The 14,400-nt window shown below is 37.7% G+C and overlaps 3 protein-coding genes across 9 annotated transcripts; 1 reads left to right on the top strand and 2 right to left on the bottom strand.

The window, feature by feature from the left end:
* The first annotated feature begins 1,813 nt into the window (after positions 1-1,813).
* On the top strand, positions 1,814-5,448 carry LOC116916447 (PAN2-PAN3 deadenylation complex subunit pan3). 3 transcript variants are annotated; one of them, XR_006651665.1, is made up of 10 exons: positions 1,814-2,246; positions 2,316-2,404; positions 2,507-2,840; positions 3,042-3,200; positions 3,313-3,591; positions 3,666-3,883; positions 3,965-4,104; positions 4,218-4,418; positions 4,491-4,786; positions 4,935-5,107. XR_006651665.1 is itself a non-coding variant. In XM_045179514.1 (10 exons), the coding sequence occupies exons 1-10, from the start codon at positions 2,024-2,026 to the stop codon at positions 5,082-5,084; spliced, it is 1,938 nt and encodes a 645-aa protein (XP_045035449.1). In that variant the 5' UTR covers positions 1,815-2,023; the 3' UTR covers positions 5,085-5,448. The 3 variants fall into 3 exon arrangements, 2 of the variants coding, with proteins under 2 accessions (XP_045035449.1, XP_045035448.1); XM_045179514.1 differs by having other exon boundaries at positions 1,815-2,228; positions 4,491-4,653; positions 4,935-5,448; XM_045179513.1 differs by having other exon boundaries at positions 1,816-2,246; positions 4,491-4,653; positions 4,935-5,448.
* Positions 5,449-8,426: 2,978 nt separating this feature from the next.
* LOC123476794 (tetraspanin-2A-like) lies at positions 8,427-10,178 on the bottom strand. Its single transcript, XM_045179506.1, has 5 exons — positions 9,964-10,178; positions 9,411-9,608; positions 9,084-9,263; positions 8,805-8,990; positions 8,427-8,679 (listed from the first exon to the last, which is right to left on the bottom strand). Exons 1-5 carry the CDS (start codon positions 10,051-10,053, stop codon positions 8,581-8,583), a joined length of 753 nt encoding a protein of 250 aa, XP_045035441.1. The 5' UTR covers positions 10,054-10,178; the 3' UTR covers positions 8,427-8,580.
* Positions 10,179-10,979: 801 nt separating this feature from the next.
* Positions 10,980-13,712, bottom strand: LOC116916450 (protein mothers against dpp). 5 transcript variants are annotated; one of them, XM_045179504.1, is made up of 7 exons: positions 13,621-13,712; positions 13,350-13,523; positions 13,017-13,257; positions 12,452-12,914; positions 12,043-12,351; positions 11,709-11,949; positions 10,980-11,655 (listed from the first exon to the last, which is right to left on the bottom strand). In XM_045179504.1, exons 3-7 carry the CDS (start codon positions 13,245-13,247, stop codon positions 11,496-11,498), a joined length of 1,404 nt encoding a protein of 467 aa, XP_045035439.1. In that variant the 5' UTR covers positions 13,248-13,257; positions 13,350-13,523; positions 13,621-13,712; the 3' UTR covers positions 10,980-11,495. The 5 variants fall into 5 exon arrangements, with proteins under 5 accessions (XP_045035439.1, XP_045035440.1, XP_045035437.1 ...); XM_045179505.1 differs by having other exon boundaries at positions 13,346-13,456; positions 13,528-13,669; XM_045179502.1 differs by having other exon boundaries at positions 13,350-13,456; positions 13,528-13,669.
* Positions 13,713-14,400: the final 688 nt, after the last annotated feature.

The following is a 14,400-nucleotide window of genomic DNA, read 5'->3' as shown; positions in this document are numbered from 1 at the left end:
AACTTCGAGTCGCTCTTAGATTGCTCCGTGTTCCTTTATCGTTGAGCCGATAATTGACACGACCCCTTCGTTAATCTCCGCGTTATCTCCTCTACAACATGACGTCAAGTTTTGCGCCACAGCATCTAAAATAAGAAAACGTATAAAAGATACGTACGAGACCCTGAAATCGACTCGAATGGGCCGACTAAACTGCTCCGCACTCCTTTTTCTATTCAGCCGATAAAAACGGGGACTCGACCGGGAGCTGCTGCGTTATTTCCTCTACAAAAGGAGACCAATCTCAGCGGCACAGCATCTAAAATAAAAAAACGAACGAAAGATTAGTGTAGACACCCCTGAAATCGCCGCGCCATCAGCGCCATCTCTGGGGTAAAGTCTCAGAAAAAGTGTCGGTCGATCCACCGGTTGTTGTAGAAGGGTAGGGGTGCCTGTATCAGGGGGTTGGGAAATGCGAGTTTTGATAGAATCCCTATCGGGAAATTACTCACAGCCTCAGTCGTCAGTTTTTCCGGAAGAGCAAATGGTTTCCGGGTTTCTGTGTGGCGAATTGGCGTCCAGGCTGTACCCTATCGGGAACTTCCTGAACGGAGTGAGGGCCCCTAGTAAACACACGAAAAATAAACAAATGAAGGCGACAGCCCGACGAAAAACTCCACACACGCCCCACACACACCACACACCACAAGCAGAAAGGGTGGAGGGGCTTTAGGGTGAGGAGAAGGAGAGAGCCAATCAGAGGGCCGGAATAGTCCCACTGGATGTAGCGATGATGGTCTTGACCCTTCGAGACCGTCTCGTGGAGACCAGTGAATCCTATCTTTTTTTTTTTACCCTAAAGATACAGATACTGAAAAAAAAAAAAAAGTTAAGTTAAGTTAAGATATTTCATCAATACCGAAAAAAATGCTCCGATACAAGATAGTATCTAAAAAAAATCGTTAAGATAAGATATTTTTGAAATTTTTTTGAAGAGCCTAAAGATAAGATAAGATAAGATATAAGATACTTTAATACCAAAAAAAACGCATTGGATTTTTATTAAATTTTTACGTGGAAATCCATTTTCAGCATTACTTTTCATTTATTCATCAAATGAGCCTACGTTAAGTCCAGCATTACACTTAATGAGCATTAAGTTAGAAAAAGATCGGGTTTCATGGCAGACCGTTTGGCCGTTAATATATCGGAAGCCACACTGAATGCCTGAATTTAACTGTCGTAATTTCAGTACTGTGGTCAGTAGCAGACTAGCAGTACTCAGGTCAGGTCAGTAGCAGCAGACAAAGAAAAAAGGCATGACGGAAAACTGACTTTAAATAAAATTTGCTACAGGTAGCTTGACTTTTTCCCGGTAGATGGGGTCAAAAGTATCTTGTATCTTTTAGGTAACTTTAGGCTAAAATGAGCTTACCCTAAAGATAAAGATACTATTTTTTCTTCGAAATTTTTACAAGATATAAGATACAGAAAAGATACCAAAAGTATCTTATCTTATCTTATCTTATCTTATTTTTCCTAAAAGATAGGATCCACTGGTGGAGACCAAGTTGCAAGTTCAGTTCTCAATCAGCAAGAACTTGCGATTTTTGGTTGATAGATGGCACCGGCGGCCCGCCCTTTTCCCCTCCTTCTACAATTAAAATCGAAATATCTCCTTAAATTATACTTTAATAAAGAAAAAAAATATGTAATTAGAATTGCCTTTTAAAGCTGCATTTAATGATATAATTTTTATTTTTTTCGTGAAAAGAGCCCACCCGACAAGCTTTAACACGGCGAGATAGGGAAAGAATCCCGTCCTTAAGTTAGAGTAGTCCATGTCTTACACCGCTTCTAGATTACACTACTGTTGTAGAAACGTAAACTGAACACGGTACGATTTACGACTAAATATTGTAACCCCTAAGAGTAGTTGATAGGGTAGCTACGAATAGTGAGTGACGCTGAAACGAACGGAGCAATTGTTTCTTTATCTTCTTTGGTTACAGTTAACCAAGAAAAGCTATTATTTTGGTTTATAATGGACGATGTAGTTAGTCATTCGCGTAAGCCTGTTGTGTGTCGTTATTTCGCCGCGTCTGGAACTTGTTTTTATGGAAATGATTGTCAGTTTTTACACAATTCCATTCCGCGATCCAGTATATCTCCGACGTTTCCGATACATTTATTTTCATCGCCATCTCGATCAGCCAATTCCACCACCGCATCAATATCTACAGAACTAAGTTTGTCAATTATTGAGAGTAATGGCTTAGATCAGTCGTTTGAGAAAAATGTAAACAAGTCAACATTTTCTAATTATGCTTTTTCAGTTAAAGATGAATGTATGCATAAAGCACAAGAGTTATCCATATCACCAGATATACAAACAGCTGGAGAATCTAATTCATCTCTCTTTGAGGTGTGTGTTCATGCAATTCAAATTTTATCGCTATACTCTGTTTTATCATATATAAATGAGTAATTTTATTTCCTATGTCTGTTTCCAATGATTGTGACACAGGAAAATGTTGGTGGTACTACCTATTATTATACACCAGAAGATGACATCAAACCTAACCATGAAGATCTAACTATTCAAAATCATGGGGGTCAAGCTACCGATAAAATAGCTCATACTGCAGTATTGAGCAGAAGAATTCAGTCTCCAAACCAATTGGTCTCAACATCACAACAACCCAATCATTTGTTTTCAGTTTACAGTGGGCCTTCTAGTTTTTTACTAAGTTGTACTGGTCAACAGAGATCTTCATTTTTTATGAATGAAGACATAAGAGCTGACCTCATCCAAAGAAACTCAGTGGCTTTATTGACATCAGATCCTGCTTTATTTCCAGGTATTTTAAATCCATTGATTTTCAACATAAAACATTATTTTTTGTCCTCCAATTCAAGTTTCTGTTATCTAACCTAGGCTTCTACAGACTGTTATATTCTTATGACAATGTAAAAAATAATCTTTTGTGGTGACATGTATGTTACTGATGTCATGTTAAAATGTGTGGTCTAACCTGAGAATATTTTTTCTTTCCAAACAGATTTACCGTCAGATGTTGATCATTATCATGAGCTGGTTCCCCTTGAAACTCATACATTAAATCAGGCTGTCAAGTCCAACACTTACGGCTTAATTACTTCTACCTATAAAGCCTCTAACAGCAAAACTGGCATGCGATATTGCTTGAAGAGGATTCATGGTAATTAAATATTGAAAACACAACTGACTCACGCTTCCTGATAATTATTGGGAGGGTGGAAGTATCATTAAAGAAGAAGATTTTCGTCAAAACTTAATAATTGCGTCTCTAGGTTACAGAGTCACGAGTGCTAAATGTATGTCGATGGTTGAACTGTGGAGAAAAGTGCAACAGTGTCATTTGGTGACTTTGAGAGAAGCCTTTACAACCAAGGCCTTTGGCGATCATTCCATAGTTTTTGCATACGATTATTATCCTGGAGCTGAAACACTTCTGACGAAGTATTTAGCTTCAACGGCTCCACATCTGGATCCATTCAGCAGTGACCCTTCTGCGCCCCGTCCGTATACAATGCAGAAGAATCGAATGTTACAACAACAGGCTGGCAAAGGTCTTCCAAACAACAAATTCCACATTTTTTGTTTTATCTATTACTGTATTTTAAAAAATTCGCAATTGTATTAGGTGTATTACCAGAGTCTTTACTGTGGAGTTACATAATTGAACTATGTTCAGCTTTGCGATCCGTCCATTCCGCTGGTTTGGCCGTAAGAGCATTAGATCCATCCAAAGTACTGGTGACCTCAAGAGGCCGTTTACGATTATGTGGTGGCGGAATTTTTGATGTACTCACCTATGACTCGAGTTCTTCCAACGTCTCAGCTTTGATTCCGCATTATCAGGTTGGCATCAGGGTTTTTTGTTTTTCTTTTTTTTCTGATTAATCTACGGTAACGATATACATTTTTTTGTTATTATTAAAGCAAGAAGACCTCTTGGCTTTGGGAAAGCTTATTCTTGCATTGGCCTGCAACTCTTTGTTGGCTCTCCAACGAGATAATGTTCCCACTTCTATGGATATCATCAGTAAAAATTATTCCTCGGATCTTCGAAATTTAGTTATGTCAGTATTGCTCGTCGTTATTTCCTCGTTACAAAATTCATCATTCTTTTGGAATGTATAATGATTTTATCATTTGAGATTCATGTGTACGACTACTTTGTTAATTGTTATAGGTATTTGCTCTCCACCCCTCAAGGTTCTAGAGCCAAGAACATTCAGGAAGTAATGCCTATGATTGGTGCTCGATTTTTCAGCCAATTAGAAGCAGCTACTTTGCATGCCGACTATCTTGAAGATCAGCTTGCCAGAGAATTGGATAATGGTCGTCTGTTCCGTTTGCTTGGAAAACTCGGAACTGTTGTTGACCGACCGGAGTAAGGAGAAATTGCCACACTTTATTTTGCTCGTCCTAAACGCATCGAACTTTTTATGTTGCGTTGGTATAGGTTAAATTTGGATTCAACGTGGTCGGAAACGGGTGACAGATATTTACTCAAGTTGTTTCGAGATTATATGCTTCATCCTTGTACGGATGACGGTCGACCATGGGTTGATTTGGCACACATTGTCGCGTGTCTCAATCGACTTGATACAGCTTCGCAAGATAAAGTATGTGTTTTGGAATTACTTGTTAATTAATCAGGGCCTGCCGACTCGGAAGATCTTTCATACATCTTTTAAAAAAGATGTGGAAGTTCTTCAGCACAGGGAAAGAACATCATCTCCCCAAGGCAAAAAAAAAGTAATGATAATATTAATAATTAATGTATAAACTATAAAACTAAATTAAAGAAGGGTCCCCGCACACCCATCTGAGAGTCGGCAAGTCTTGCAGTTAACTTTTCTACTTATTTTTAAATGTTTTTGTCGATTTGTGTTTTACGTTGTAGATATGTTTAACTTCGCGAGATCAACAGAACGTTCTTGTTGTAAGCTACGCTGAACTGCACCAGTGTTTGGAAACTTCTTTTAACGAACTGCAACAAGCAGCGTTAGCTCCTTCACATGTTTTGGGAGCTTCGTCCAGTAACGAGCAATAACTTTAGACGGGAAGACGGATTAACAAATAGCTCCAATTTTTCGAAGAATTCGATCCGCCATTTGGCGCGTTTTGTGACTGATGTGTCTGTGAATGAGGGAAGGCAAGGTATGAAGATGAATCTCATGCTTCGACAACTGTATTTTTCCATTTCAGTCTTGAAGTATGCGAATGGCCATGATAATGAGAACTCGAAATTCATTAAACGCCTAGGCCGTGGCATCGTCCATGCCACGAAACATTTTGGATCAAATATTTTTGCAATTGCAGGTGTGTAACACGAACGAATTGCGTTCTGTTATTGCTCTAAATTTTCCAAGTTGTATGCAGTGTTTAATAATATCAATACATTTCTTCCGTAAGTAGCTGATCCTATCGAACTCAATCGCCTTTTTCATAGTTCGTTTATTCCAATCCGTCCAATCTCGAAATCCCTCTCTGGCCTTATTTTCTTCTTCAGTGCACTTCTAGTAAATATCTCCATTAGAACAATAGGGGAGAATAGAAAGAGGTGTCACACCTTTTTTCTTTTCCCCTCACATTTTTGGGTCTTTTTTCCTTTTTTTCACACTTTATTAATCGATTCTTGTCTTTAAAAAAAATAATTTAGCTATCATACGATTTTTTTTTAAACGTCTGCCGTCATTCGTGTAAGCTTAATTTACGTTTGGAAAAACCAAACAAAAAAAATATTTACCAATTTTTGCCCCTACAACTGGGTAAGTTGATCATTACAGTGTGTGCAGTGTCCAATGTATTTAAAATGGAGTTTTAAACAAAAAACGGTTTCACACCAAAACCTTCACATCTCTTCACTTCGGTGAAAATTGCAAGCTGTTACTTGTTTTCTAATAAAAAGATACAGTAAAATCAGAGTTGCCCCGATCGCGCTCATTTTTTGAGCCATTTCAAAATCTCGATCAAAATTTTGATCTGGGATCAAATCATCGAAAATAGATTTTGATTTGATCTCAGATCAACAAATGTTGATCAATTTTTTGTATAGCTTTAAGCATGAAGTACACCAGGAGTAGTAAGTAGTAACGCCTGCAAAACAACTTGAGCTCCGCATGTTAAGCTCCGTAGATGACGTCGCGGGTTGTCAGTCTGGAATTTAGAGGAAGGGAATATCAGGAAACACCCCCATTCTTTCCCTTCAAATTCCAGCAACTGGGTCTCCGCGAGACGGTCTCGAAGGGTCGAGACCTGAGAGTCTGGTTCATTGGCTAAGTTAGCGAGTATAGATCTGTTAACAGATGTTTTTCATTAGCTAATCAATTCTATTTAAGTAACTTTTGGATTAGCGATTGAACTCGCTAATCGAAAAAATTTATCGCAAATCAGATTATTCTCGAAATGATTTGAGCGGAGATCAATTTTTTTTTATCGAAAAAAGATTTGATCTACAAAGAAATGATTTGGGGCAACACTGAGTAAACTACTGTTTTCATGCAAAAACACATGCCAATAAATAAAAAGTAAAATTATTCAGACTAGGTTTCGCCCTGAGTTACTACCGGAAGATAGGGGCGCGATCATTAGTAAGCTAGCGTTTCCGGTAATCCCGGCCGATTCCTAATCCCAACGTCACAGATGACAATAATTAATCTCATTGCGGGGTACTTTCTGCAAAGAATCTTATGGTTTTACGAACTTAAGATCTAATCTAACCGTCTTTCACTGTACAACTACCACATGAAACCGAAAGTCAGTGAACGATTTCACGTTTTTAAAAGCCATCAAAATCGAAAGTAACTTGCCCTATGTGGCCAGCTAAAACTTGCCCCCTATCAGCCTGAAAAAGAAAATGCTAAGAAACGATAGCAGCTTTACATTAGCCAAATTTTTCAAAATTCTTTTTCTGGTTTAAGTAACAAAATATTTGAAAAGTAATTCGAGTAAAATCTTACATCGGGTAATGCGGAAAACTGATCTATTTTTTATTTCCCAAACCGTTGGTGATATTTCCAATGATATTTCAACGAAACTTACTGGATTACTGTGGATAACCATAGTGCGTACGTAGGCAAAAAGAACCCTATTTACTCACCTGATGCTTACGCTCTATTTCTAATAGGCAGATAACATGATAAACATTACTGAACTACCAACCAGTAGAACTACCTTTGGAATTAAGGCCACTGGGTGTCCGCCTTCGAGATTTTGTTGGGCATACGTCAATGGCTGAACCGGGCTGAATGGTGAAGTGAAGGTTAGGCGGTCAGGATTCTACGGTATTTTTTTTTTTTTTTTTGTTTTGTTTTCAATTTAAATAAAAATTGGCAATACGTTTTTTAGCACATAGCTACAATTGATTTTCATTGCCATTTTATTCTTCGTTTTATCTACTATTTTTTTAATTTTCACCTTTTTCCAATAACAAAATTTTTTCTATTTTTTTCCTTTCTTCAATTCGACTTTATCATGTCATCATGTAGTTAAATACAACGTATTATTCCAATTCGAAATAGTGGACAACTGTAAATTAAACCCGTCAAATATTGGTTATAGTTTGATTAGTGCACTACTGAATAAATGCTGCTGCGGGTCTTATCGCGCGCTATTGCGCAATTATTCAATAAAAAAAACAGCAATGGGATAGCCTAGTTTGAAACAAAGTACCGGTTAGGTTGATCAATAATAAAATAATAATATAAAAATAATAAAAGGCCCGCGATGGCTAAAATAAGTAAAATAGTTGTAGTGCCAAAACGCTACGGCGGGTTAGGTTAGGTTAGGATCGCACATTTCCGTCGTTGCCTTTGCCACTAGATGGCACTACACGAAATACTGATTGTACAAGGCAGTTTTCACGGGGGACTTCCTTGTTCTTAAAATGCTAATACAACAAATAACAAACGACAGCCGCCCTCGCCATTTGTAGACAAACACAGATTAAAAATTAACTAACCAACCTTTCATCACGAAAAATACCTTAAACAATACAGTTTTACATGAAGAATCGAACTGTAGGAAAATTTCACTCAAAAAACGAAAACTCACGACATAGGAGGGTCCCTAAATTCACCAACCAATCACAGCCCGACTTATAAGACGGAAATTTGAATTTTGATTTTTAAAAAAATTTATATAAAATTAACAAAGAACCCTACAGATTTGGAAACAAGCCTAGGGCACGTAGTTTTAGACGGCGAATAACATTTAAAAAAAATTAAAACGAAAAAATTCCCGTTTCTGCACGCAAAAATTCTGCCCAATTCGCAGCCAATCGCCACCCGGCTGGAACCCCTGGGGAAATAATAAACATTTTGGGGCCCATAATCACGGCATAGCCTTCTAGCTTTATCAAGGTAAATCTCTCAGGGAAAATAAATAAAATATGTTCACGATATGCGGTGTATTTTCTTTAGTTTGTTTACTAATGTTTCAGCAAAATGTTGATAAGATAGTGATTCAAATGAATTCTATTAGACTTGATCGTGTCTAAGCAGCTAATGCTCCAAAATAATGTCAACAAAAAAAGTGCGACGAAGGATTTAGGCTTTGGACTTCTTCACAGGATTGTATACTTTACCTTCACTTTCAAGTTTGCGTAGGGTGTGCCGCATAGTAAGGCTTGCCGTAATGCCAAAAACCTGGTAAGCAATGTCGAAAGAAGGACGAACAAAACGTGTCAGTCAAACAGGTAATACAACATTTATTTATTTGTTAATTTATTAATTTTTATTAATTACTTTTGTTTAAAGTACGGATAACTTACTTGCAAGGCTGCAAGAAATAAGGATACTCCTGCGATCCAACCACTGCGTTCTTCTAGATACCGGGACATTCGAATGTAACACCCGTCAAGATATTCGTTCCCGGTCGCTTTATCTCTGCACTCATTTGGCACAGGCTTGTTAACATTGATATAGTCTAACGAGCTGTACGAACCGCAACAACCAATCTATGAGGAAAAAAAGATTGAAAGAAAGGTGAATAAACAAAAAAGAAAAAAGCTAAAGAAAAGAAAACAAAAACCAGTTTGATGGTAAATAACCTCTTCTTGGATGATGCGTAAAATTCGAGCTTCTCTTGCGTTAGTGTCGCTTACGTAAATCAGCTCATAGAAGCGATCGCGCAGCCACCAAGTTACATTGGACCATAATGTTCCATTATTCAAAAGGTAAGCCACCCCAGCGATTTCCAAAAGGAAACATACAATGAGCAACACACCATACTATAATTCGCAGAGACGAAAAACAAAATAAAAATGGTGCATAGTCATGTTTAAAATATGTCTTTCAACCAAACATTGGCTCGGACGACTGAAATTTAAAAACCTAGTCTGGAGTTGTAATATTAATTTGTTCTTTCTTATATTTACCAGTCCTAGAACAGTTGGATTCTCCATGATGGTTCCACAACAACCAAGGAACGAAATGGCCATGACAATGGAGGCAGCAGCAATCAAAATGTAAACTCCTGTCCAAAATTGATAGAGCCGTAGTTCCAAAATATAGTGTTTAAAATCCCAGTCGTAGCGGATCCATAATCCAAGGGTGAGAATAACGACAGCCGTTAACTAAGGGAAAATTTCAACATTCAAGTTTTTGAATAAACCAAGGCTTTGTTGGCGGTTGCAAGGTTCATTTCAACGTAATACATTTCCTAGGCTGCTATCTCGCAATAAAAGTTATCAGTTACGTTTGTCGTATAGACATTGGGACAGATAGCCGTCGCTGTGAACCGACGACCAGCAAAATCGGGTATTCGTTTTAATTGTGTAATTTATGTTACTGTACATATTTTCTTTCGTTTTTTACCGTTTTTTTTACACCTGGAGTGTCATTTGTACGATCATTCCACTCAATCAACCAACAATCCGTCTGAAAACATAGCTAATTCAAATAAAAATTAAAGCAACAGGCAATACTTACAAAAGAGAGAACGTTGAACACAAAGAGAAAGTACTTCATGCAAAGGAGAGCACGTTCGCTTTTGGGCCATCCACTTCCTACTCCCGCCATTTGAAAAAAATTTACTGATCACTGCTAAATCTTCCGAATAATGATGGCTGGATGCCAATATCGTTGTCGACGGATCCTGCACCTCTAACACCAACGTAGTTTTACCTGAAACAGGAACGGGTCTATTGCGTTGCAGCTTTTGTTATCTGCATTTCCTGTAGCAACATATTTGTAACAGGGCCTGATATGTAGAAAGATAACGCATTAACGATAAGCTCTGGCCATGCATTTGGTGTTACCGTGGGCGACGCACGCTGCTGAAAATAAGGTAAGAATTGTTGCCCAATGCCTGGAACAATTTCCTGAGATTTTTGAACACATTCTCCAGCGTCCAGCAGCTTCATCCCTAATCATCTTCATCTTATTTAGCATACGCGACCGTGTCTGCAAGTTTTCATACTCGATGTTCTTTCATCCACCTTATTTTTTTTCCTTTTTTTTTACCGTGGATTGATAAGTAACGAGGCTATGCGAAGAGAACAGGATACCTAATTTTAGGAACAAACCATGTCCTTTTCTCTGCCACAGCCCATAATATCCAAGTATGCCTTAATGGCTGGGTTAAAGGGTGATAAACGAGCTGTGAGATCAGCATTCCCTTGTAGCCACGATTTTACGATTACGAAACGTGTATTTCACGGCTAATATCTGTTTGAGATTTTTCGTCTCATAAGTCATAACCAATATCTATTGAAGCAGTTGTTTTATTCGGAAAAGGATTAAACACTTGGAACTTGGTTCGCTTTTCCGGAATGGTCATCACTTAAATGTCAATTGTGAAATAGTGTTAAAAATATACAGTACGACCAGACGTGTTTCTTCTATAACGGACGGTTGCATAGTAATGGGTTAATACCATAAATTTCAATTAATTCTTCAGACTATACTGTACGTATGCTGTCAGAAATAGGTCTAGTAAACTGAAATGTGGATTTCGCTATTTATTGATAAAATGGTGCGAAGACATTTATAGAACATTTTATAATCCCATAGCACACAATGAAACCAAATCTATTTGAAAGAAATGTCACATGCCTCCTGGAAACCCAGCAAAATGTTTTAAAATTGCTTTCTCCATTTTAGTTGTTGATAATTTCAGATTCTCAAGTCCAAATGAGCAAATTCAGAGATTATGGCACACGTTAGCGTTCCCGTTGGTACAGACGGAAACGGGAAAAGTGCTCGCTATTGGAGGAAAACTAAAATAAGAAACAAGCAGTATCAATGCGGGTACACTTGAAGATTTGCGGCGCAAACCTATTCGCAATTTAGCATGGATCTGTAAACAAATTTTCAACTGTGAAAAAGACTGTCGCAACGGAGTCATCTACAACGTTTGAAGAAAATAACTGCAGCTTCCCCACAAACCGTTGCACTGTCTTCTTCTACAATGATTAGATGAACCATGATAAAGTTGCGAATTTTAACGAAGCATCACATTGTTACGAGACAGATGAAATGGGATTATGTGGCGACCCCATTTGAGTTAGAACTTTATCCAACCATTGTAGTGGTCCATGAAGATGTATTTCTATCCAACATGGGGTGCTTGTGACGTCCTGGCGATGGTATTCTGCGCCCCAACCTTTTACAAATGACATTCTAAAAATACAAAGATTAAGAATACGCACAGCAAATAAATAATTCGATTGTACCTTATTGTACACATTTTGGTGAGCTCATACACTGCTTCAAATCCATGATTGACTGATTGTGACAGAAGCTGAGCAAACTCCTGATTATTAAATATTTTAAGGGAACAACCAGGAGGAATCTTGCATACGGTTGTGGGATGAAATCCATGGTGATGATTACAATTACGAGATTGAACAAATATAGCGGAGTCGGACAAACATTCGGCATAAACCTCACCCCCCACGTAATACAAATGGACACCTAATACACATAAATATCATTAATATTGCTCAATTCAAAACTGACTCATTAGATTTGGTAACTGGTTCATTACGCACAACTTAAAATTATCACCTTTTCCAATGTGTCGCCGCGTATTTTCTATGGTCGAATTGCGGTTGACATTCGAAAGTTGGCCAAGACAAAATCGATCCGATTTGTTATCAGGATTTGTGAATCCATCCACAATTATTGAATGGGACTGAGCGTGAAATACTTCGCCGACTCGTGAATTCAATTCATAATATGCGATGCTACACCAATAAATGGGCTCTTGATAAGCCACAGGAGCAAGGTCACCAACAGGGCCATGAGTTGTATCCATAGGTTCCTGTGAGGAAGCATTTTCATCATGGGGACTGTAAGCTGGTGGTGGTGTTTCAGCTATATAAAAAAAAAAAAGGAATTGGGTTAAAAATATTGATGTTAACTTAAGACTTTTGTAGTTAAAAACTGAACATTCAATATAAAGAATTTTTATAACCTGGTAAACTGTTGTAAGGGCTATTAGGCGCAGGGCTTGAAACATTACTCATAGGTGATGTTGGGTTGGTGGTAACTGATAGAGAACTTAAGGCACTGGCCACTGGTCTTTCCATACTTTTAGTGCTTGATGGCCCTGGTGCTTGAGGCAAGCCAACTGCTTGATTGGCAAAACCATGAGCTGAATATGAGACATTATGAGGCATTGCTGGTTCAGGTAACTGTTGAAAAGGCAGAAGTGAATGCCCTGGGGCAAACTCTGAATGTCTTGGCACAAGAACAGGAGGCAGCACAGGACTTTCCACCCTCTTATAATGGTAAGGGTTAATGCACACTTCCTTTTGCTTTGAAGAAAAGGGATATTCACATATTTCTAAAGGTTTCAATTCATGATGAGATTGCAAATCTGGCCATCGCCACACACGACAATATATCACATGGGGTAAACCTTTGCGATGTGACACCTTGAAGAAATATAAACAGGAAACCCATCAGATACATTCTACATTTCCTCGTGTGTTTCATACACTCAATTTAAAACTAGGTACAATAAGTGTAAGATTTACCTGCAATCTACCATCTAAACTTCTTGGAATAGTGACACATTTGCTTGGTTGTCCAGGACAGCTAAGTGCTTTCTCCAATTCTTCTATTGCACCTTTTTTCTTTTTCAACTTTTTAACCAATGAATCAACAGCTTTTTCAGCCCATTTTTCTTCTTCATCACCTTGCTTCCAACCAAGTAGTTTTTTCACTGCTGGGCTTGTAAATGAGAACAGACTGTTCAGCGCAGACATTTCCCAATATCTACATAAAGTATTAAATATTTAGATTTATATAGAAGAGTAAAGCCTAAAAATTCACAAGATTAAGAGGAAATATCTCAGGGTACTACTTGCCACTCTTCAGATGATCGGATTTGACGCAAATCTATTTGATTGCAGGTGGTTACAGAACGTAGAGTTCACGTGTCAACGCCTCTCCAGAAAAACTCTAGCTCGCTTGTCTGTTTTAACGTTCAGATATCCTTGATGAAAGATAAAATTTCATGTGACCATCAAAACAGATGAAGCCTACCAGTAAGAAAGAATAAAATAAATTTCATCACAAAATTTAAAATAATGGAGGTTGGACAAATTTCACCATTCAATAACGAATGGCGTGACGCACTTGTCTCAAGAAGCTGTGCAGGTTGTACTAAACAATTATTGTTATCGTAATCGATTACCAGTTTGGTATTGATTTCTTAGGGTTGACTATCAATCATTGTACGCAAAATCGATAGTTTTCTTCGGGTCTCAGGGAATTTCCCGTCCCAATAAAAATTAAAGCCGGGAAAACAATTAGTTCGAGTAGTTAGAAATTGTAAAAAATTTGTGAAATGGATAGCTCTTGATAATCTCTATCCATTTCTGTAAAATTATTGCTTAAAATATAATTTCTCCAGTGGTAAACCGATTTTCCATTTTTTGGGCAGGTGAGTGCGGTTTAAGGGGTATCAGGTAATCCCTTGCTCCTAGTAATACTGTACATGAAATTTAAAAAATTATTATCGGGAAACTATAAGCCCGAAATAAATAAATTTTGCAGAAATGGATAGCCCTTACCCAGAGCTAATAATATATAAATTATTTTTCCCGCTCAATTTTATTTAAATTTTACGTATTACTGGGAGCAGTGATCTGCCGAATCAATTTTGCCTGATTTTCCGATTTTTTATTCTTACCAAAATTTGTGTTTTTCAATAAAATTAATTTGAATCAATGATTCTCTTATTTCGAAGCAAATTTTCACATTATGTGACATCTGTCATCTGATCTGAAAATTAATCGTCACAACGTTGTTCTGACCGGAAGCTGTCCTCGTTATCGATTTCTCATACTTCTAAAATTTCAGACAAAAATTCAAGCGTCCATTACAGCATTACTGATTAGTGTTTAGTGATTACTC

Source organism: Daphnia magna, linkage group LG10 (genome assembly GCF_020631705.1).
Source record: "Daphnia magna isolate NIES linkage group LG10, ASM2063170v1.1, whole genome shotgun sequence".
Taxonomy (NCBI): domain Eukaryota; kingdom Metazoa; phylum Arthropoda; class Branchiopoda; order Diplostraca; family Daphniidae; genus Daphnia; species Daphnia magna.
Note: the sequence above shows the minus strand (reverse complement) of the source record. Positions and strands in the feature narration are given on the sequence as shown.

What these genes read in the sequence shown, in the direction of transcription:
- LOC116916447 (XM_045179513.1), top strand. Translation starts at nt 2,024, where the DNA reads ATGGACGATGTAGTTAGTCATTCGCGTAAGCCTGTTGTGTGTCGTTAT. An exon ending in TTGCTTGAAGAGGATTCATG is followed by an intron (nt 3,201 to 3,312) that starts GTAATTAAATAT and finishes TTGCGTCTCTAG; the next exon opens with GTTACAGAGTCACGAGTGCT. An exon ending in GATCTTCGAAATTTAGTTAT is followed by an intron (nt 4,105 to 4,217) that starts GTCAGTATTGCT and finishes TAATTGTTATAG; the next exon opens with GTATTTGCTCTCCACCCCTC.
- LOC123476794 (XM_045179506.1), bottom strand. Translation starts at nt 10,053, where the DNA reads ATGGCGGGAGTAGGAAGTGGATGGCCCAAAAGCGAACGTGCTCTCCTT. An exon ending in TGTTCAACGTTCTCTCTTTT is followed by an intron (nt 9,609 to 9,963) that starts GTAAGTATTGCC and finishes ATTTTCCCTTAG; the next exon opens with TTAACGGCTGTCGTTATTCT. An exon ending in TATTTCTTGCAGCCTTGCAA is followed by an intron (nt 8,680 to 8,804) that starts GTAAGTTATCCG and finishes ATTGCTTACCAG; the next exon opens with GTTTTTGGCATTACGGCAAG.
- LOC116916450 (XM_045179504.1), bottom strand. Translation starts at nt 13,247, where the DNA reads ATGTCTGCGCTGAACAGTCTGTTCTCATTTACAAGCCCAGCAGTGAAA. An exon ending in GCGGCGACACATTGGAAAAG is followed by an intron (nt 11,950 to 12,042) that starts GTGATAATTTTA and finishes TATGTGTATTAG; the next exon opens with GTGTCCATTTGTATTACGTG. An exon ending in ACCAAAATGTGTACAATAAG is followed by an intron (nt 11,656 to 11,708) that starts GTACAATCGAAT and finishes TTGTATTTTTAG; the next exon opens with AATGTCATTTGTAAAAGGTT.